The 22,598-nt window shown below is 42.9% G+C and overlaps 1 protein-coding gene across 1 annotated transcript in view; it reads left to right on the top strand.

Moving 5' to 3' along the window:
• VSNL1 (visinin like 1) overlaps positions 1–22,598 on the top strand; it is a 769,695-nt gene that overhangs the window by 631,660 nt on the left and 115,437 nt on the right. Inside the window, exon 3 of the mRNA XM_069605929.1 lies at positions 12,085–12,300. Coding sequence (XP_069462030.1) covers positions 12,085–12,300 — 216 coding nt within the window. The remainder of the gene's footprint in view (positions 1–12,084; positions 12,301–22,598) is intronic.

The raw sequence follows: 22,598 nt of genomic DNA, 5'->3' as shown, positions 1-22,598 counted from the left end.
TAGCAGGTGTAAGTGATTTCAACCCGGCACTCCAACTAAGTAAATGCCTAGCGTGTGATGCACAGCTGGAACCCTTAATTATTTATTTATGTATATAAGTTCTTTTATTTCTGAATGATGTACCTTTATATCACGCCCCTCTCTTTGAATCCCCCCCGGTCTCACTGAACCAGGAAGCAGGCTGCTTTGCAAAGTTAAAAGATTTATTTTATGGATTTGCACAATCTATATATATCACACTATTTAATATTTATACAAGGATCACCAATGGGGTGATGTTACAAATAAAACAATCTCTTTAATCAGAAGGAGTATGGATAGGAAAAATAATGCAGCATAGAGTAAAACTTTGTGGGGGTTCAGTCAAATGCAATGTCACTATTTCCCCCTGCACACTATTCAATCCCCCCAATATGCAGTATAAAGAGATGGAAGGAGAGAAAACAGGTTTCAGGAATACAAACTCAACAAATACAGTTTCTATCCCAACTTCCCCCAGCAAACTCAGAGAGAAACAGGAATGATTGCAAGCAGGTCAAAGGATTTTGAATGTGGCTTTGAATGAATGGTTGAAAACACTGAAAAATGAATTTATTTCACTAAATTGAATTCAAAACTAGTGGGAGCCACTTTGTATAGTTTCAGATAAACACTAGCAATGATTATTGAGTCACTAGCAAATGGAAAACTTAATTCTGAGGCCGGATGCAAAGAACAGCTGTTTTACACGTGATGAAATTGAGCCAAACGAAAAATTCACGGCAATCTTTTCCGCGTGCGAGAAGCGCGATTGTGGAACAACTAGAAGGAGTTTGGTTCGTTCGAAAGCTGAGCATGTTAGCTTCAATTTGACACTTAACTCCCGTTTCTAGCATATACGGTACGGAAGTTACGGAGGTTTTAGTAGAGGTTGGTTTTTCTCAGAAAGAGTCAAAATTTTCAAATGAAAGATGCGCTTTTTTAAAATGACAAACAAGATTCTTATACTAGGGAGTCTATGAAGATACAAGATACCCAATGGTACAGCCACCAGATCAGTGACGCCTCTTTCTGGCTTTTGCTCACCGACACATTTGTCTTTCTTCAGCAAATATATTAGCGCAAAGATGATATTATCACTACCATTACCAAAGGACTATAGGAACGAGAGAAAGATTCAGGAAAGACAAAATCATTTCTACAATGCAGTTCTGGATATGATAGAATGGGTTTGGATAGGATTACTTAAGGATAAGATACTGGTTATGGACAATTCTATGCTATAGATAGCCACTACTCCTGTTTGGAATGGGCCCGTCAGGGATCCGGTCAAATATTTCTGGACTGGAATTCTGCTAGCCCACTGGACTGGATTCAGGCACTCGGGCTCTGGTTTGGTATCTGGTTACAGCTCTGCTCTACTGGTTTGGATCTCTGGATTCTAGCAAGAAAGCAGAAACAGCACAGCCAGGCTGTTCTTTTTGGTGCTCCTTGGAGATCTGGGGTAAAATCTGGTTTCAGGATTTTAAAAGGCCAGCTGAGAAGGGTTCAGCTTTGGAATTGGGCCTCTCTGCTTTCAAAGTCCTGGAGTCTTGGATCTGGATTTTTCTTGCAAAGTGCTTCGCCAGCAACCAATTGATAGGTGAATGTGTGTGTCTTTCTAGGTCCTAAGCTGTCTCTATTTATGTATTTCCCAAAGGGGTGGGTAGGCTGAATTATACTAGGCACACACTCTAGGAATCCTATTGCTTAGGGTCTATCCTCTCTCCTGATTTGAGAACAAATTCTGGTATCATGATGATGCTGTATTTTACAACCCAGGGAGAACCTCCCCTTTGTTTCTGCACAGTAAATCTATTTTTCATATAAAGCATATTTACAATATTACCAACTTGCTAGCAATACATATTTACATCACAGATTTAGTGGAGCAAGTATCCGTCCGAGTTCCATCTCGGTGAGAGCTTTAGTTCAGATTTGACAGTTCTTCGCGCTTTTGGTTGGGTACCCAATGTCAGATTTGTCCACATTTTTGTACATATATGTGCATGACATCTGGGCATAATTCTGTGAAGATTCATATTTCTAGCATCATCACAATTGCTACAAAATCACCATTTCTGTAGTCATGTCTCTGAACATAGCACAGAGTTCTGAGTAGTTTCAAATTGTGACCAGGATTTTCATGTTAACAACACAATATTTTACAGATTTTTACAATTTTGCACAGTTCTCTGTCAGTCTTTTTCAAAAAGATACTTTTTGTGGTTTAAGGAAACACATATCTGTCTGGCTCGCCCCCAAAATTTTGCTGGGCCAAAAGCAATCCAGGCCTCTCTTTCTGCTGACAGGGGTTTCTGTTGACACTTCAATTTGCATACCCTTTGAATCCAGGAAGTATATTGTCTCTCTCAGAGCAGCAGAGCAAAATATCCTCCCCGTCTTCATTAACATCCGACTGAGAGTTCCTGCCCTTTTGGTGGGAAGGAGAAGGGTGGGGTGTTTCCCAGTGGGGGAAGCTTCTTTGAAGTTTTGCTGAATCAGGTTACTTTAAGGTAAATGTTTACATGGTTCTTTGTTGAAATTAAAGTTATCATTTTAAAAAAAAGGCAAACATATCTCCAATTCCAGTCTTTTTCAACATAGAAATTAAATAGTGGCAACCTATATTGCGTTTGATGGCAAGTCACTTCTTTTCAACAGTTTGATTTTAATGCACAAGTTTTAAACTGCCAGTGTACTTTAATGACAGCTTTGATACAGGCGGCCAGCGGTACTGCGCCCATATTCTGACAGATTTCCACCAACAAGCACACTCTTTAATGAGGATATTCTCTGATAGATTCTGCTTTTCCTGACATAGTGCGCTTATGTGGATTCCTTAAATAAGGTGTTGGTTAACACCCATCAAGGATGTTGTATCTTTTCTGATGTTTGGGAACCATTATTTTGCAATTTCAACAGCCAAGGAAAAATTGATTTTACAGCACTTCTGGGTTTCCTTGCAATGAAGCACCACCTTTTCAGGTAGTTCCATTTCCCTCTGTGGGCAGCCCAATGACAGGTTTTGTCAGTGTGGTCTCCTGTTCCCCACTGACACAGGCAAAGGAGACTGGCAGCCAACTTCTCCGATTTTACTGTGCAATTCTTCAGAGGTTTAGAGCGCATCAGGCTTTTTGCACCCATTCTGTTGGTTCTGGTGAAAACAGAACACAGTGATGTCGCAGGGCAGAGCCTAGTGGGTCAATACGTCCCACACAGGATCTCGTTGTAAGCGTTAGCAGGGTGAGAGCAAAGGATCCGTGGTTCAGTGAGGCATCAGCACTATCAGCAGAAGCCGCTGGCTGCCTGTTGTAAGACTGTGTTGACTGCTGTTAGGCTGCCGTCAGCTTTCTTCTGCCTTTAGTTTTTTGGCTTTACTGGCTTACACTGAGCCGTTCAATTGAACTCATTTGTGCTAAGTAAGGAACTGCATTGCACAAGGAGGTTTTCTTGCATTTGTGTACTTGCTTTTTTCCCATGGGTTTGGACTGTGATCTTGCTTCAACACATGCATACTACAAACTTTAACGGGAGCAAATTGTTGCAGAATATGTCAATGTGTGCCTGGACTCTGTCCTTTGTGATACAATTTCTAGTTCCATTTCACCTGGCCTGGGCTAGAGCCGCTATCCATGTCTAAAGGTCGAGCTAATAGCTCTATTTGCTCACATGCCCCAAATCATGGCATCTGCATGAAGGTCGCTGGCCAGAGCACACCACTAAAAGAGTCTTCAGAGCTATCAAAGTGTTTAGCTGCTCCTGTCACTGTGACTTCTCCCATGACCAGTTTAATGACTGATGTTGGGAGTGTCTGTCTAGTCCAGCTATGGTTGTGGATATTGTGATGGACACTAGTACACCACTCTCCACTCAGATACATTGTTTGTCTACTCCAGTTACCTTTGCAAACTTTGTGACGGACACAGTCACACCATTCTTCACTCAGATAAACCTGACAACTACACCTTTGATTACCAGAATACCAGAGACTGGGAGTTATCCAGTTACTGTGGTTACTGTTGTGGGCTCTGCCATTATTAAGGACACCTGTACATCTGTCCCCGCTCCTCAGATAAACCATGCAACAATGAATAATGCTCAGCAGATTTGTTACGCCCTTATTAATACTTGTGCCAATTGCGGTCTACATTTTAGAGAACAATGTTGATATCTTATTTGTGATAGAGACCTGGTTGAATGCTGCTGCAGGTCCAGTTCTAGCTTCATCTCCACCAGGTTATCAGATTATTACGAAGGGTAGGCCTAAGGGAAGGGGGGAGGGGAAGCAGCTATATTCTCAGATGCCCAAAGAATCCATGAGACTGCAATAGAAAGTCCAGATTGGCGAGAATTTTTGCATCTAAAAATGTCATCTGACCGCTGCACTACCTACAATCTACTAATACGATATTGCCCACCCAACGCAATGCTGTTTTTGGAGTCTCAGATTATGACAACCCTCGTTACACTATGTAAACCCACCTCCACTGCTTTTATTGGTTGGTGACTTCAATTACTGACTTGTCGATCCTTTTGATACATCTGCTACAGCACATTCTCTTGACATGTGTGGGTTCATGTTCACCCCCCTTGGTTCTACTCATAGGGAGGGTAATACATGGGACTGGTTAGGAACACATAATGTTAATATTTCCACACCAATCATTACGCTCTGCCCTTGGTCTGATCATTCATTTGTTTCCTTTTCATTGTTTCTGAAGAATACGAAGACCAGAATTTTACTGGTCAACAAATGTGTTACTATGTGTAATTTTCACAACCTTAGTAAAACTACTATGATGTCACTCATCTCTACTTCATCTCTGGAGCCAGCCAAGTTGTCCACACCTCAGCAGATTGCTGATCACTATCATGTTCTACTTCAATCTGCAGTTAACACTCTTGCACCAAAAAGGTCCTGTATGTTTACAACCTCTGCGCCTAAGAACCAGTGGTTTACCAAACATCTTAACATTCTTAAGAAAGTGAGCGGAAAAGCTCATGGGCTCTGGCTAAGATCACCTAGGGCGAGCAATAAGATATCCTACCTGTCATTGGCCACGGCATAAAAAGAAACTAGCATTTTAGCAAAAACAAACTTCTTGGAGTCTAGGATTTAGGAAGCTCGTAATGATTCCGCTGAATTATTTAAAATTCAGAGACAGCTTGAGAACCCAGATATTACGCCTGTGGTATTAATTAAAAAAAATGTTCTGACTGGTGTAATAGCATTCAAGATGCCCTTATGGGCAACATTCTTATGTTGCAATCTCTGATATTGAGGCGAGGAAGTCTGCTCTGTCATGTCCCCCAACTATGTCTTTGTCTTGCAATGTCGCTAGTGACTCCTTTACTCTGTGACTGAGGCGGAAACGGCTGAGATGCTAGCAGCCATTAAACCTACTGCTTGTAAAGCTGACTGATGTCCAGCAGCAACTGTGAAAGATTGGGCCCTGCTTTCATCCCATTGCTGACCACATTTATTCATTCTTCCTTTAGCTCGGGGAATGTTCCTGGCTCGCTAGAAGAGGCTTGGATAATGCCCTTGCTTAAGAAACCATGTCTTGATCCATCAGTACCCACAAACTACAGGACTATTACTAAAGTGCCGTTCCTGCTTAAAATCTTGGATTTATTAGCCTATTCACAGTTACAGAAACATCTCAAGAAATGTGGCTTGCTGGGTACAAGGCACCCAGGTTTCAGATCTGCACATGGCACTGAAACCGCTCTATTAGACCTGAAATCCAGTTTACTTAAAATCATGGATAAAGGGGGGAGTTGCTCTCCCCCTCCTCTGCGCCTTTGGTCTGGTGAATCATGACTTGCTGTTTGAGAGGCTGCAGAAAGGTGCCAACCTCTCTATTGAGGCAGCAGCTTGGACTCGCTCTTTCCTGTTGGGTCGGTTGACTAGGGTTTTCAGCAGTGAGGGCACTGCTGACCTGGTGAAAAAACAGTGTGGAGTGCCACATGGCTCTTGCCTCTTAACAAACATATACAATCTCTTCACCAAACCTCTGTTCAACCTACTGGATGAGGAAGGCATTATGCACGTCAACTATTTTGATGACACGCAAGTCGCTCTTCCCATCTGCGGTGACTATGCTACTGACGTCGCTTTGATTAATCAAACATATACACTCATCCAAAGCTGGATAGTGTATAGTTCTTTGGCGTTGAATGATGTGAAGACACAGTGTGCCTCATCACGAGTTGAGCGGTATCCCGACTGGGATACCGGCCATCTTTATTTGCGTTACCGCGCATCCGTCCGGCAGTATTACTGCCGGATCACAGGTTGTGTGGCAAACATTATTCCTCATCCTCCATTGGGTCCTTTGGTATTACCACACGTTGATTGCACTGAAAATCAGGATTTTTCTGGCGTGTGTAGCCCCAACTCTGAGCTGGTGCTAAACACGCCATACTCATGATTGGGCAGACCCTCAAATGGGGCAGTAACCCTGTTATCAGTGCAGTTAAGGGCTACCACCCAATTCGTGATGAGGCCCAGGGGCTTCTAGTGGGGACTTCGTCCTGCTTACGAAAACTTGACCTTGATTTCAACAAATTTGATATTGCTGGTACCTGCATTGGGGTATTTGATGAAGTTAAAACTTTGGGGGTATACCCAGATGCGCAACTTACTATGAAGCCTTATGTCAGCAGTGTTCTTTTCAGCTGGTCATATTATCTGACACTGCTGAGATAGATTTGTAGTTTTCTATCTAACCGGAGCTGTGCCATGATTGCACACACAATTATTGGCTCAAAATCTGACTCTGGTCATGACCCATACAGGTCTTTATGGTGCTAGCCCACATTATTTGAAGGATAGAGTGTGCTGGCTATCAGAACAAAGGACTCTGAGGACGAATAAATACGGTCTACTGCTTGCCCATAGTCCTAATCTTCTCAGTAGTATTGCTGGTGAGGTCTCCCATGAAGTTGTTGTATGGATCCCCCAGATTTTCCTATGACGACCACGTGAATAGTGCCAACGCCTTGTAGTTCCTGCTCCATGCGCTAGAAAACGCTAAAGAAATGAATCCCGAGCCCTGATTTGCTACTGTGCATAGCAACAGGGGAGTGTTAGCAGCTTGTGTCATTTCCACTCATGAAGAAGCCTGTTTTACAGCTGCTCCCGAGTGTGGCCAGAGCCCCCGCAGGCCACATGGCGAGTGATGCTACTGTCTCTAATGCCATGGTTTACATACCAAATGTTTGTCCCCCTATCAGCTGCTCTTAACTGGGCTAGTACTTCATTTAAAGTACATGCAATTACCGGCGGCAAGTTATATCTGCGAGGCAATGGCTTTCATTTATTTGACTGTATTGTTTATGGAGTGCCGGTTGAGGGTCATGGCGTGTTTGCTCTGACAGGAAATTTCAGCGCCAAGGCTTAGATGAGGAGTGGAAATAAGAGGGCCGGAAGGTTAATGCAGCAGGGCAATGTATGCCTCAATCTGCCGAAAGATCCTGGGAGAAAAATGCGTGTTTACATTTCAGGCTCAAGCTTCAGCAGGAGCTCGGCGAGCCAGGACTGCCACTAACATGTCTCCCTCGTGCTGAAAACGTGGGAAGGGAGGCCAACGGCCAAATCATTGTGACTTATCATTTTGAGAACACTTCTTTCTTTTTCATGAAATGCAGGCCCTGTCACGCAGCTGTATGTCATTCACTGCCCAATGCTGGTAGCATTGAGCGCCAAGGGTGCCATTTTGAATGTGCGAGAGTGCCTGCCGGGGCGTGATAAAGCTGACAGCCCTCTAAATGCAGTACATTCACTATGCTCTCAAAAAAGAAGAGAAACAGGTTCATTATGTTGTTTTCAAGAGGTACATTTTGTGCAGAATATTTTTCATGTGAACGTTTGAGTTTAAGAGTCACCAGTTAAAGAGAGAGAGAGAGAGAGAGAGAGAGAGATGTTGGCTTTACAACAGCGTTTAATATTTTTCATAAATAAATATAAAATAAAATGTAAACAAGGGAAGATGACTACACGCCATATATTGCTTGAAATCTATTTTCTGCCGTTCACTAAAATGTGTTGCTGGAGTATACCTTTCTGAAAAGCACGTGCATGAGGAGCAGGCAGTCTGTAAATATTGATAATGCATGAACGAGCATGCCAAATCCTAGAACAGATGTTGTGTTATGGTGCATTTGTATAGCGCCTTATATATTGGTATGATCTCAAAGTGCTGTGGGTTGAAGCTACTTGGGGAGTGCGGTACATGTCAGCGGAGAGAGTAGTGTAGCATATAGTGCTTGGGTGCACTTGGTATGTGTGTAGCAACAGTGGATTGCGCAGGTTTGACTGCATTCTAAGGCTAGCTGTGGTGCAGTGGATGTGAGAAATCAGTGTAACGTGCGCAGCAGGGAAGGTTGTTTCCGAGTCTGCATTCTGGCAGCCGTGCGCCCTGTGTAGAAGATTATGTGTGCAGCTAGGCCGATTTTTCGTGGATTATAGCTGCGTGCTACCAGACTGTTGAGGTGTTCTAGGAGCAATGTAGGTATGTGTGCACGTAGGCCATATTGATCGAGGGGTGTAGCTTTGTTCTAATGTTTGTTGATGAAAAGTGGAGAGTGAGCATATAGGTAGGAATGAGTGTCTAATTACCGGTTGGAGGCCCCTGTACACGGTTGCTTTCGGAGCTCAATGCGCCAGACGTATCTGTCCTGTGGGTTTGTGATAGTGGATTAACATCAAGAATGATGTTAAGGTTACTTTTAACACAATAGAAAAAACAGAATCTCCAGCTAAGGTAGGCTTTCAATCTTAACAACATTCCACTCCAATGCACACCCTATGACGTTATTGATGACATTCCTAATGCCATCAGATTTGACATTACACATGCTATCATCAGTGACTCCCCTAATTAAATGACATAATTATGTCATCATTTAAATGATGTGAAAATGTACTGCAGTTTATGAAAGTATAACTAGGCATCTGCCGCAGTGTCTCTGAAGCATCTCGCCAATTTTGGAGCTACTCTCCAATACACCTCTCCCCTCTTTAGAAGGATTGGTCAGTAATCAAAAGCTTTAAAATACCATCCATTTCTCGGAAGCATCTGGGAATTCGCTAATACGCAGTAACCAGTCTTTGGATGTACTCTCAGATGAGCCTCCCCCCTCAGGAGAGCATCTTGATATTGTCTGGTGCACATTAATACAGTCCACTGTGTTGGAGCATGGCCAGGAGCTCTCCAATCCACCTCACCCCTATGTGGTGTTGTCGATAGCACCAGGGATGTCATTTCACCAGAATGCCAGGGGTAGCGGAAGTGACATTACCTTTGACCTCTGATGACATCACAGGAAGTGATATCATTGACCCCCCACCACCACCTCGAAGTGACATCACGGGAAGCGATGGAACACGACCGTTCATCCCTTGACAAAAATGAAATCACATAGTGTATCTAAGTACACTACTAAAAATATGGTTGCAATATCACTATATTGTTATATACATTTCATACAAGAATGAATCACCATATGTATCGTTAATATCAGTCTGTATAAGCCCATATTACCAAATTACTGTGAATGAAAGCAGATGTCAAGGCCAAATGATAACGATATGTTATTATATAGCACTTACACTTAAAAACTTTATATAGAACAAATATACATACAATATCAACCAACCTGTGTTGGTACTCATTTATCAACCTCTGAAGGGTGAAAGCCTGAGTTAAGGTGTTTAAGAACAGATTAATTCAGTGACTCTCCCCCTGAAGTGTGCCTGGAAATAAACCTTTATGAGTCTAGCAATTATTGGACAGAATTTCAGAAAGACAAATTATGTGTTTTTTCTATTCTTTCTTATTTAGCGTCACTGCTCAAAGTGGTGCACTTGTGGAACCCCCTAGTTTATTTTTTAAGAGGCCTGAACAAGAAAGCCAGCCACTCCGAAAATAAAGAGCCACATGGCACTGGCCACAACCCAGGAGCTTACATTAAAAAAAGTTTTAAAAATAATTATTTTTGTTTCTAGGGGTAGCAAGGGAGACCTCAGGGGTTGCACCTGCGACCTCTGGTGACCCCCAAATAACGCCCCTGGATAGCACCGCTCACCTTTGGAGAGCATCCAGTCTGTGGTTGGGTACTCTGCAATGCCCTCCACACATTTGTAGAATTTTCAGCCTGAGACTGTGCACTCTATAGATGGTATGTTGCCTATTTTTCAAATGCCAATCTCGCAGCTGCGTCCTCTAAATGTGCTCCTGCTGACATCCTTTGAGATGTAATGTGTGATGTCGATAGTGATGCAATCAGTGATGTGATGTGTGATGTCTGGCATCAGCAATTAGGTCATCAGCTGCCTAGTGAGGGGACTGGAGTTAAAGATATGTAGCTACCTTAAACAATGAGTTTGTGGGGTTTTGTTGTGTTAAATCGTAATTTTAATGCCACTTTGAAGTTCTTTATATTTTATTGTATTGGACATGAGCATGGCGCCTATAGATGGGTGCTTTAAAAGAATGCCTGTGGTCTTCTAACTGAAATTTCTGAAACCAACTCCTAAAAAGTTATATTTTTGTCTGTGTACCTACTGAATTTAAGTGAATTTCTGGTGTTTCATAATGCTATACAGTTCCAAACACATCATTTGACTGTTTCAATTTTTAGTGATTAGGAATGTAGACCCTACACCGCACCTCACCTCTCACGAGGGCTTCGGGCCTACAGCCGGCCACTCTCCTATGATGCGGCGCCCATTGGGGAACATTCAGCCTTCACCTGTCTTTTCTTCAATATAGTCTCTGGTAAAGTCTTGAGTAATTTCCATACTTTTAAACCTGGTGTGTCATACTACCATACCAAGGAACTATAGCATTCCTTAGCAAGGTTTTCCTAGTGAGTTTCCTTTTCAGTTAAATACCTTACGTAATCTAGTTGTAGTCCTCCCAGGGCCGCAAGGAGCCACTATACGTAGGGCCATGCTCTGGTCACACATCCCATACCACAGGACATTCTCAGCATGTAGTATGTGGCCTAGGCATGGTATTTAGCCCTACCATTAGTGATGACTGGGCATGGCCGGCAGTCTGTCCTGGATCTCTACCTTCAGTGCCTCCCAATGGATCAGCCAGCAATGGCCTGTGACCATGCCCATTGGGCACGGTGCCCACAGCATGGCTCCAGGTAGTGACGCTCCCTTCGGAGCCTGCTAGGCACAGACCCTGACCAAAACCCCAGTCAGAGAGACCCTTCCTGCCAGCATTTTGTCCAGGTTTATTTTTAATCCATCCAGATGGTCTTTTTTTTTAAACCACACTTTGACCAAAATTACCTCTGGGAATTGAAATGTCAAATGTTTGTGGTGACCCAAACCTTGCATATATTTGCCTCACTCCAGATAGGACGTCATGAAACTTTCCACAGAAAACCGGAGTGAGCTGTGTATTATTTTTAGTAAGATTAATGCAGTCCTTCCACAGAGTCAAAATTAACTGATAACTATTTTTGAGGACCCTCCCAATAGCTCCAATTGGGTTAAATCTAATGACACTTTAAACATTTAAAAAAAGCTTCATATAAGTCTATTGATCAAAATAAAATGACAGGCCTCCCAATACACAACAAGCATGTCATATTTCTATTTGTTTACCGGCCGATGGCAGGTCCATCATCGTGGATCCGTGCATTCAAGGTGGTGGAGCAAAATGCAACTCTTTGATTGGTCCATTCAAAGTTTCCACTCGGATCCTAGGATCCAGCCAGCTGACAAGATAGATGCATGCAATGAATCCACCCAATTTACACATCTGTGGTGAGCATGGGCAATTTGAGTGCCCCAGGATTGTTTGACCATTAGGTGCAGTATTCGGCAGGATGTTCCTCAGAAACATGTCGCAAGAAACTAAATGAGCTCATTTGTAAAGTATGTACCATCAAGTTAAGTAAATTAAGAGGGTTGTAATTTCCAAAAAATATATAAGTTTATGTATGCCATTTTGCATGTACGAAACATATTGCAAGGCAGATATGTGTCAAATGTGCCAGCCTTGTTGATGGATGTTTTTTTTGTGTTCCTTTTTTCAGTTTTTCCCATATGGTGATGCTTCAAAATTTGCCCAGCATGCATTCAGAACCTTTGACAAGAACAGTGATGGAACCATTGACTTCAGAGAGTTCATCTGTGCGCTCTCCATCACTTCAAGGGGAAGCTTTGAGCAAAAACTCAATTGGGCTTTCAACATGTACGATTTGGACGGCGATGGCAAAATAACAAGAGTGGAAATGCTTGAGATTATAGAGGTAAGAATTATTTTTGTTTCGTTTGCTATTACCAAGAATTGAGAAAGCAATCCCATGCCTTTTTGATGCTTTGCAGAAATGAGTAGGTGGAGCTCAAGGAATGTGACACCAATGGAAAAATAGAGCCTTGACATGGAGCGCCAAATCATCAGTCTTTAGATCCCTCTCTTAAAACCTTTTCCAAACATCATTCAGAGCCTTCCTGGAAGCAACATGTTTCGGCCCCTGTTTTCTCATGCTTCTGAGCATGAAGCTGCCATCTGAATTGCCACAACTTAAATCTTCAGTTCAATTCTGGAAATGTGAGAATCAGTGTCATATACAAACTGCTGATCAAGTTCAGCCATTATCCTTTATTCATCAGCCAACCACTCTTTGTGGTCACCAATATTCCACTGCCATTAGCCTAATAGTGCTACGGAATGTAATAATGTGTTTTTTTAAGGAAGTGAATGAATGCTCCATGCTGTTTACTTTCCTTGTCGTAAACGCCAAGCTAGTTCAGATACCAAGGGCATAGGGCCTCCTTATGAGTCTGGCAGTGTGGCCAAAAACGGTGGTAATTCAGTGGTACCAAAGTTACAGCTGCATTACTGCACCACCGAACTATGGGTTTGGAGTGATGAGGAAAAAGGATCACTTACAACTCTGATGGATTGGTGAACATGTATATCAGTCGAAAGCAGTGACAGCATGTACCCAACAACAACACGAGAAACAAAGTTCCAAATCTCCCTTTCCCTCCGAACCCTTCTGCCTTTCTACCCAATGTAAAGGGGTGGTCGCAACAGGTCATGGATGCACACTAAATTCACCCTGATAGCAAAGAGCAAAGCCTCATTATATCAGCTTTTGACACCAGCTGCGCTCTTTCATGTAAACCAGTGTTATGAATGAGGTTTACCCCATCGTAACTAAATTAGCCAAGGTGCCTATACTCCTTAAGGATTCCCATATGCTTTGAGGCAAACAAAAGCATTAGCAATATGACAACTTCTGCTCTCCTGTGCTGCTTTTCTTAAGAAAGCGAGAGCTTAGATCCCGATTGCAAATGCCAAAAGGGAAGTGCGTCAGAAGCGAGAAATGAGAAAGCGAGCATGCCAACAAGCTAGGTGAGAGGCCTTCATTGCAAAGACATGTGCAGTACATTCTACAGTGTCCGCCTCGCATAAGCGAGAAACAATGTTTAAACATGGAAGGAAACAGAACCTAGTCAGTATAACACTGCAGTGCCAGGCACAAGGAGTAAATAACTATTTAAGTTCCCACATTTCCTCCACAAGAGGTAAGGTGGAGGAAAAACCTCCAGCAAAATGCTGGTGGTGATTCTACCACTTTATCACCAAAAATTAGCAATTTTGGCACAATTACTGACAACGGTAATTCCACCGAAATCCATGAATGGAGACTAACACCGTCATACCGCCACTTGTAATCCAGCAGTAATTCTGCCGGACCAAGTGGCGGTAATGGTAAATCTGTTTGGAGGTATCTCAGCAGATTTACAGCTGAGTTACCACCAAACTCATAATGAGGCCAAAATATCTGCGTGAGAGATATACACGAGTTGTGCTGAAATATGACTTCACTTTTGTCCCAAGTGTTCTTTGCAGTGCTTTGTAACCAGGGCTAAAAATAGTTGACAACTTCTCTTTGGAGTAATATGCTGTGGCGAAATGACTATATAAAGGTGGGCACCTAATTGAATCATCTTGACAAATCATCTTTGTAACATTTTATAAGAAGCATCTTGAAGAGGATTTGGTTGGAACATTGTTGGGGTAAAATCTGGCCAAAGTCCCCAGCCATTGGGGGTGAAGATAAGGATTTCCAAGAAGGGCACAGACCCTCTGCCTACCTACTTCATGACAACGTTTGAAGTGCTGGGCTGCTGGAAAGCCAGACTGCTGCTTGGGCACTGCTACCCAGGACTCAGTCTGCTGGAGTGGCAAACCTGCAAGTGTACCTCACCACCTTTGTGACGGGGAAGGGCTGAGTAAGTACTCCTTTTTCCTCTGAGACGTAGTTAAGGGTCTCACAGCACCCCAAATATCAAAAAAGGCTAGGGTTGACTCTATCTGTAATTTTAAAATGTTTGAAGCCAGTTTGACAGTCTTCAAATACATTTGAGTCACTGCAAGTAAAAACGTCCCTTGTCGATTCGCAATTCTATGTCAAGACAGGCGGCTCACATTATGCTTCTCTTTCTTTATTAGAACATGTAAAGAAAGCTCAGCAGCAAGATATTTTTGTGCACCTTGTATACTAAACTTGCTCATATTGTAGGTGCACCAAAAAATATATATAACAAAACACAATAAAACATGCATCCAAAGTCCTCAATTTCCCATGATGCTTCCCAAGATCATCCAGTGGTCATCGACATGTGACACCAGTCTTCTAATGGGCATGTAGGTATCCCCATAAACAGTCCTGAACAAGATGTAACTTCCTCTTTCTTTGCTGCTCACAGCAAGAGATAAATACATTCTTGTTCAGAACTGTTTGTGTGGTGTATTTGATCTTTTTACATAAGTTTTACTCATATTGCTATTTGTATAGCGATTATTGATTGTTTTTACGTGTAATGTGTTGTAAACTCAGATTGCCATTGTTTCCTCTTGACGTTTCTTTTCCCGACGCCATCTGCTTCCTGCCAGCGTCGGAGACTGTGTCGGTAGCGAACATTGATTTATGTGTGTGTTCGCTCGCAGCATTTTTCAGCCGCTACAGCATATCCCGTTGTGCCTGCGCTCGCTTTCCCAGCCTTGTGGTATTCACGCGGGCCTCGGGAAAGACAGTGCAGCTTTGTTTCATTGCGGCACCATCCACGAGCCACCAGGGGGAGCTCCTGCTCTCCCTGCTTCGTTTCTCTACATTCCGGCACTCGCGTGAGTATTTCCGTTCGAATTAAAGGTTAATGCGAATGCGAGCACCAAGCTTCTGCTTCCCTCTTACCTTTCAATGTATTCTGCATAAAAAAAAAGAAAGAAAACAATATACTAAAATAACAGGATCTCTTCCAAGCTGTGCTGTTAGCATCCTGATTTGACGGTTTAAAAAAAAAAAAGAAGTTCGAGTGTGAAATACTCCTGATCGGAATTTTCAGCTTATCTGAGAAAAATTAACATTAGTCTACTTCTGATTACTGGGCTGGTGAGAATAGGCGTTCAGGAAGGCCAGGAAAAGAATAAAAAATAGGAAGGTGCTTACCATAATAATGGCAGCGCAGTACTCCCCTCAATCAGATCAGGCTTGGTCTGAATGTGAGGAGGACACATGCTATATCGATGAGGTGGCAATGGAAACAAGCCTTCATAAGTTACTGGGGTCCACAGTTGATAACAGCATTAAAAAGGCTGTAACAGGCATGCTTCTGCCAATACAACAGTGCCTGGAGAATATGGAGGAGCGCTTGACAAGGAGAAAGAAGACCCAGAAGAGGAAACACCTTACACAAGGGGGATGTAGTCCGGCTCGTAAGAGCAAAAGCTCTCTGACCCCCCCCCCCCCCCCCCCCGAGCCAACCAGTTCCTGCCAATGCTGCCATATCTGATGCCTTCTCCAGGCTGAAAAAAGCCTTTATGAACAGGAAGGTAACCCCTTCCCTTGACGGACCCTCTAAGCCTGAGGAGGAAAACAGGGGTACTAGACCCTCAAGCCCAGAGGGAGATGGACAGAGCATGGAAGATGATCAGAGTGCAAGAATATACAATGGCGATCTTTCGCATTCTTCCTCAGATGAAATTACTCAGATCTGAGGTTCGAAACCCTCAAGCTCGGGGATTGCGGCAGCCACCATCCCCAGGAAAAGTACCGGGGAACAGCCACCTGCAAAGGGGATGTTCGCTCCCAAAGACTTAATACATCCCAGGTCCACTGACTGGGAGCCATCAGCTAGAACAACCAATTACATTTTCAGTAGGCTATGCAAGCCTCTCGATAAAGAGATCAGAGCGAGACTCTGGGCAGAATGCCCGCTTCCAGAAATACCAGACAGAGTGGCTCTGACTCCGGAGCTAGACTCAAAGATGATCACGTTTTTGGGCAAAAAAAACGTGACAGATCCTTGGAAAGGCATCGACCAGGCCTGGAAGTCCTGTCAGGATAAACTTCTGGACGTCACCGGTCCTCTTGCAAAGATCTTAGACCTGGTGGAAGAAGCTACCAGCTCTTCAGACCCTATTGACCCAGTGGTTCTCTCGGGTTGGGCTCAGAGAGCCATCTGTCTACTAGGAAATGCAAGCTGTGCTATTTCTACCGAGTGTCGAAAGGGCATCCTCTTCAAAATCAACTTGAAGCTGACTGAATTGGCAACACTGAGTCTGGTGCTGCTGCCCAAGGCTTACTCTTTGGAGATCCTTTCAATGTCTAAGTTTGTCGGTACCTTTACCGCATTGGACAAAGCCCAGGCCTCCATCAAGAGAGTCTTCGCTTCAATAATTTTTTCCAGGGACGGTCGAGGTCGCTCCTCCGCCCGTCATTCATTACCACAAAGAACAACATAATGCCTGGCAAGAGTGCACCAATACCTTCTTTCCTTCAAGAGGACGAGGCAGAGGGTGCTTCTGGAGGAGAGCCGCTAACAACACGGCCCAGCAACAACCCTCAGGTCAGTCTACTCATAGCAGTGCCAGCGCTGCACACACCCATTTAAATCACCTCTGTTTCTTTGAGGGCAAGCTCCAAATGTCAAGTTCAAACATTGCAAGATAGCTAATACCGGAGACCTTTGTTAAAAAATCTATTTTACTGATGTCAAAAAGTTGCTGAAATCATGGGCACAAGACCACTCTAAAGATTCAACCTTCTTGTGGGGGGGTTCCACATAACCACTCTAATGTCAGGATGCCTATCAAAACAATAGCAAAAATCTCCTGTCAAATTCAAGACAACTCCTAAATGGATGCAGTACCGACAAATTCCACAAGGCGACGCTAGCGGTCTAAACTCTGACAGGAAAACTGTATTTAGGAGTTGCAAGGGAGAGCCTGTTGGTTAATTGAAAATATTAGCCACCTGCTGTTCCCAGAGGTCAAGAGGCTGAGAACTCTTAACACCCCAGAGACTCACAACAGGAGGCAGGATATCACATGGCCCATCTGAGTGAGAGGGAGTGGGTTTCCTCTTCAGCCTGGAGGAGAGAGACAATAGCCCCTTTAAGTTGAATGGAGTATGTTAATTTTTAGTGTTTCCTGTCAACAGCCCTCTGCCAACAAGGAGAGACATGTGATCACTGACCCACCCAGACTTCTGGAGGTGGACCCAAACACTTTGGAGAGTTGAATTGCAGCAAATATATATTTTATAGAAACATTATAACTTATTGTAACCAAATAACAGGAATGTACAACTTTGACATTCTTAGTATGAAAAATGCCCTCACGATTTGAGTCCAAACTCCAATTTCTACGGTGTTCTAGGACCAAACCCCGCTATTTATTGATATTACAGACACCGGGTTTATGCTAGAAACCTAGTAAATAGCTGGAATGTGTGGAGAAGGAGGGGGTACAGTTGTGTTATTTTTGATGAAAATCCAAGATTGCAAAACCAGTCAAAAAGCGCAAAATGTTGTCATTTTTGAATGCAAGCGCCCAGGAAGATCAGAGGCGGACAAGCATGGACCATAAGGAATATATAATGTGTACATGTAATTTCAACAAATTGTGTATCTGGGAAATATGTATTTGGATCAGAAATAGATTTGTGTGCACATTGACAAGGGGAGTGTCTTTCTGTAAGCCATAAAGATGACACACAACCCAGCTCCCCAATCAAGGGAGAGGGGAGAACTGGGCCAATGACAAGTGAGAGGGGCAGACTCAGTTATGCCACGCACACACCCACTCCCAAAACACATAAAAAGAGACTGCCGGGACAGGTAGGGAGATTAATTTTCCATTTCTGCTGAGCATTTTGACGGCCGACATCCCATCCAGACAGAGACCAGAACCAGGGACCCATAGACTACAGAACTTTGAACCTAGAAGGCCCACTGCAAGCAAAAGTATTCTCAGCGGGCCTTCAGAATCCAGCAAACCTAACCAAAGTATTCAACAGCCGGGCGAGCTGTTTGAATTCTTTGCCAAGAACTTTTTCCAGAACCGATAGCAGTATCCAGGAGCCGTGCTGTGTCCAGAGAAAGCAGAACCCGATCCAGAGAACTTTGACGAGTACCAGAGACCAGACCAGAGATCCAGAGAACCACAGGCCGCTGTATCCAGAGAGCTGACCCAGATCTCTGTGAAGTGCCGAGACCAGAACCGGAGTCCAGTCCAAAACCTGACCAGATCCGTGGCGAGGCCCATTCCTGTCCAAAATATATTGTGAGTACCGCCAGAACTGTGCAAAACCCAATCTATTAGTTTAAAATAATCTAATTCAAACTATTTTAACTTAATTAGAACTGCCTCCTAGAAAGCTGTCATCTGTCATTCTAAAGCTGCACAACTGTCACCTGTCATTTTAAAGCTGAAAGCTGTCAACTGTCATTCTGAAACTGTGATTCATTTCTGAAAAACTACCTTCACAAAATCATCTGTATCTCAGGAACCGTTTGTCCTAGGAACGTGGTTTAACTTTAATTTTAAAGCTGTGATTCTAGGCTTTCCAATGAACCTAGAACCGACTTCCTATACTTTTTCCGCAATCGCGATTTCTGCACTTGCGAAATTTACCGCGATTTGCGATTTTGGCTCAATTTCTCCACTTGTCAAAATAGCAGCTCCATTCTTTCCTTTGTTGAAATCTGTTTGCAACCTGGTAATAACTCATAGAGCATTGCTAAAGTGAACCTGAACTAATACCAACAAGCATCTCTCACTCACCCTGAATCTCTAGAGGGAATTAAAATCAGTTAGCACATTTTTCCATCCTTTGCCATCACATTTAAAAGCATTTTGGGCCTGTGTTTCAAACTTCTACCTGTTTCCCCTAAGCTTGCTGTGAGGGAACTGAATTTCGTATTGTATTTGATTGCATTCCTGAGAACTGTGTGCTCCTCTTTCCATCTCCTTCCATTTCTTACATTGCATAGGGGGGGGGACAGGGTGAATTGTCAGAGAAAAAGTGATTATCTTATCTTTTGCTAAAATCATATCAAGTATTTCTGTACTGCATTTTATTCCTCATTGCTTTTCCCTTGAAACCACATAAGTATTTTTGCTACCTTATCCATCCTATACTAACTCTTCATTGATTGTAAAGAAGTGTACTAGTGCCAGATTACCCATTGTTGATCAACATTATATCCATAAGTGTGATATAAATTATTAATTTATTATAAAAGTGTGATATATATCTTGTTAATTTTTCAAATAAACCTTTTAATTTGCAAAACAAACCTACTTCTTGGCTCAGTGGGGTCAGGGGGATTCTAAGAGGGGGGTGTTATACAAGGGTTGTCATCCAGAGTACTGAACTGGACATAAAAATACATCAATAAGGGTTTTCCTCAGCATCCCAGACTAGGCATTGACTTAGCTGTAGTGCTGATTGAATATCGCTTACAGTATACAAGGTGCACAAAAATAGCTTGCTGCTGTGCTTTCTTTTCATGTTCTAATAAAGAAAGAGAAGCATAATGCTCGCCTCTGTGTCTTTAATAGAATTAAGACTTTCTAGTAAGTTATTATGGATAATCTTTATTATCAAGGAGTGTGCTGGCATATTATTTCCCACTATTGCAAATGTGATTATCTCTTCCTTTACAAACTCATCTATACCTAATGCTCTGAAACAAGCATGGGTTACCCCAATGCTAAAATTTGCTTTTTGCCATTGTTTTCATTTTCTGTAGTTTTCATTTTCACTTTATCAATTCTTGTTTCCTTTTTTGCCTCTTTTTCTAGCACTTTGCTCTTTTTCACTTTTCCTCTCTACTTTTAACTCCTCACACAATATTTTCTTTTCCATCAGTTTTTGTTTCCTGCATTGATTCCTTTCTTTTAATCTGCTTTGTCCCCTCCTTTGTTTAATGCAGTGATATTCATTTGCGCTCATTATTTAGTTTTGATCCCCTTTCCTGTCATTTTTTCTAGCTCTCTACTTGTTCAATTTATTTTTCTTTTACTCCCTTTTTACTTGCCCATCTTATTTGTAATCAACCTTCTTACCCTACTCGAGCTCTTCGCTCCTCGACCTCCAACTCCCTCAGGGTCAGTCGCTTCTCCAAGCAACGAGTTGGTGGTAGATCTCTTTCTTCGGCTGGGGCCTCCCTCTTGAACAGCCTCCCTGCCTCTCTGAAACTCGAGGAGAACCATGTCTGAATCCGGAAGCACCTCAAGACCTTCTTCTTTGCTTCTGCTTTCTCTCTTCCTCTCCCCTGCTGATTTCCTGTCTGCTACTGCACTGGCTACCCTCTCATTTCGGGACCAGGTCCCTCCCCGCCCAATTGCACACCCGCACTGCTTCCCGGCAACCCTTGCACTTTGGTCTGTATCTGTAACCCTACAGTCCACCAACCTGCACTTTTGGACACCTGCTGTCTGCACTTACCCATGCACCTGCCACTGCTGACCGCACTTCTTTTTATTGTATTTATCCCATGTAGAGCACTGGACCCTCCCCTTCCCCCTGGTACTTTTCCCCTCCCCCCCCTGCACTTGCACGATATCAATGTCACTTGGCCTAGTAAGATCGCTGTCTCTGTCCTCACTCTGTTCACTGTTCCTTGCCTCATTGCACCTTGAAACACTTGTGTATAGGCATGTTACAAATGCCATATCATACCCTGCACCTGATTTAAAAGAGAACCTTTCCTTTGTAAAGAAGCAGCACAGGCAATTGAGCATCAGTGAGTAATGGTAAGTGCTGCTGTTGAAGCTGTGTGGGGATTCATTAGTTAATTGTATTAAGTGATTACCACTAACTATTTCACAACATCCCTTCCATACAAAACAACTAGAACAGGCTGAGATCAATAACGTCACAACATTTACAGAAGAGTTCAACTTGTTGGAATCAGCTCAAATGGGCTCAGACCAAGATGCAGCATTACATTTCTCACCACAGCTATGTCATATCAAATGCAAGAAAAGATGGACAGCAGGGGCATCTGGGCATTGGTGTTTCAAGACCTGTCTGCAGTGTTCAACAGGGTTTATTAGCAGATATTATTTCTTTCTTTTTTCTTTCTTTTCCTCATATATGCATTAAGTCAATGCAGGCTCCTTCTTGTCATTACCTCGATCCTTGACCTGTAGTGTAGCACATGGTTCACGGCCGTGCCCTCTTCTATTTAATCTACATATAAGACCCTTGATTGAGCCGATTAGAAAAAACAGCTTTAGTTTCATGAATTATGTGGATGATACTCAAATTCTAAGGTACACTGTCTTGAGATAGGATTGCGTCTTCATGTAAATTTAGACAGTGCCTCACTGGCATTAAAGGATCTATCGACACAAAGTTCCTAAAAAATTAACCATAATAAAAGTGAGATATGCACTTATGAGAACCCCTGGAATTCTACTTTCTGTCCACAATACTTTGGTCTATGTCCTAATCCTTGACGAATGGTGAGAAACCTCAGGCTCATCATAGACTCTGACCGGTCATTAGGCCAGGTTTCAGATAGCTTCTTTGACAAAATCCTGTATATTCCATTTCCAAAAACAGAAACACCTTCTCCCTGTTGTATCATTGCCACAAAAAAATCACTGCTATGAACACTTTTGTATCTTCTTTGCCGGTCTTCTGGAATGGTGTTTGCCTGGCCCTCTCCAAGATACAAATGTTTCAATTGCAAAGAATTCAAAATGCAGCAGCCAGGCTTCTCCTGAAAGGTGGGCAATACAAGCATATTTTGCCTCACTGCTCTGGCTCCCAGTCAGGAAAAGGATGGTGTGTAAGGCCTTGTGTTGGGTACACAAAACTATGGTAGTAGAATTATGGATCTCACAAATAGGCTGCACCCACACCCTCTGAATCATTTAAGGTCACAGGCTAGTCAAATGCTTACTATCCCTAGATTCAAGAAAACTACAATTGCCAGTATATCCCCTAACTATTAGGCCACAAGTTACAACAATCCCTTTGTAAAGCAACCTGCTGACGTCCAGAAGAAAACCTAAAACACTGTTATTTAGCAAATGGTTATTTAAAATGCCTTTGCCTTCTGTCTTTAATTAACCTTTCTGCAGCACAATGATGCATATGGGTGAAAAGTATGCTTTACAAAAAAATCTTTAGGTGCCTATTTCAGAACCAATATATATTTTTAATGATTCGATCTCACTCCATGACCGCCAAGCTGACAGCTAGGGGGTGGCCTTGCTTCAGACCAAGGAAGCACC

Source organism: Ambystoma mexicanum, chromosome 4p (assembly GCF_040938575.1).
Source record: "Ambystoma mexicanum isolate Mex_15411 chromosome 4p, UKY_AmexF1_1, whole genome shotgun sequence".
NCBI classification, from domain to species: Eukaryota; Metazoa; Chordata; class Amphibia; order Caudata; family Ambystomatidae; genus Ambystoma; species Ambystoma mexicanum.
This window is presented reverse-complemented; position numbering and strand designations above follow the sequence as displayed.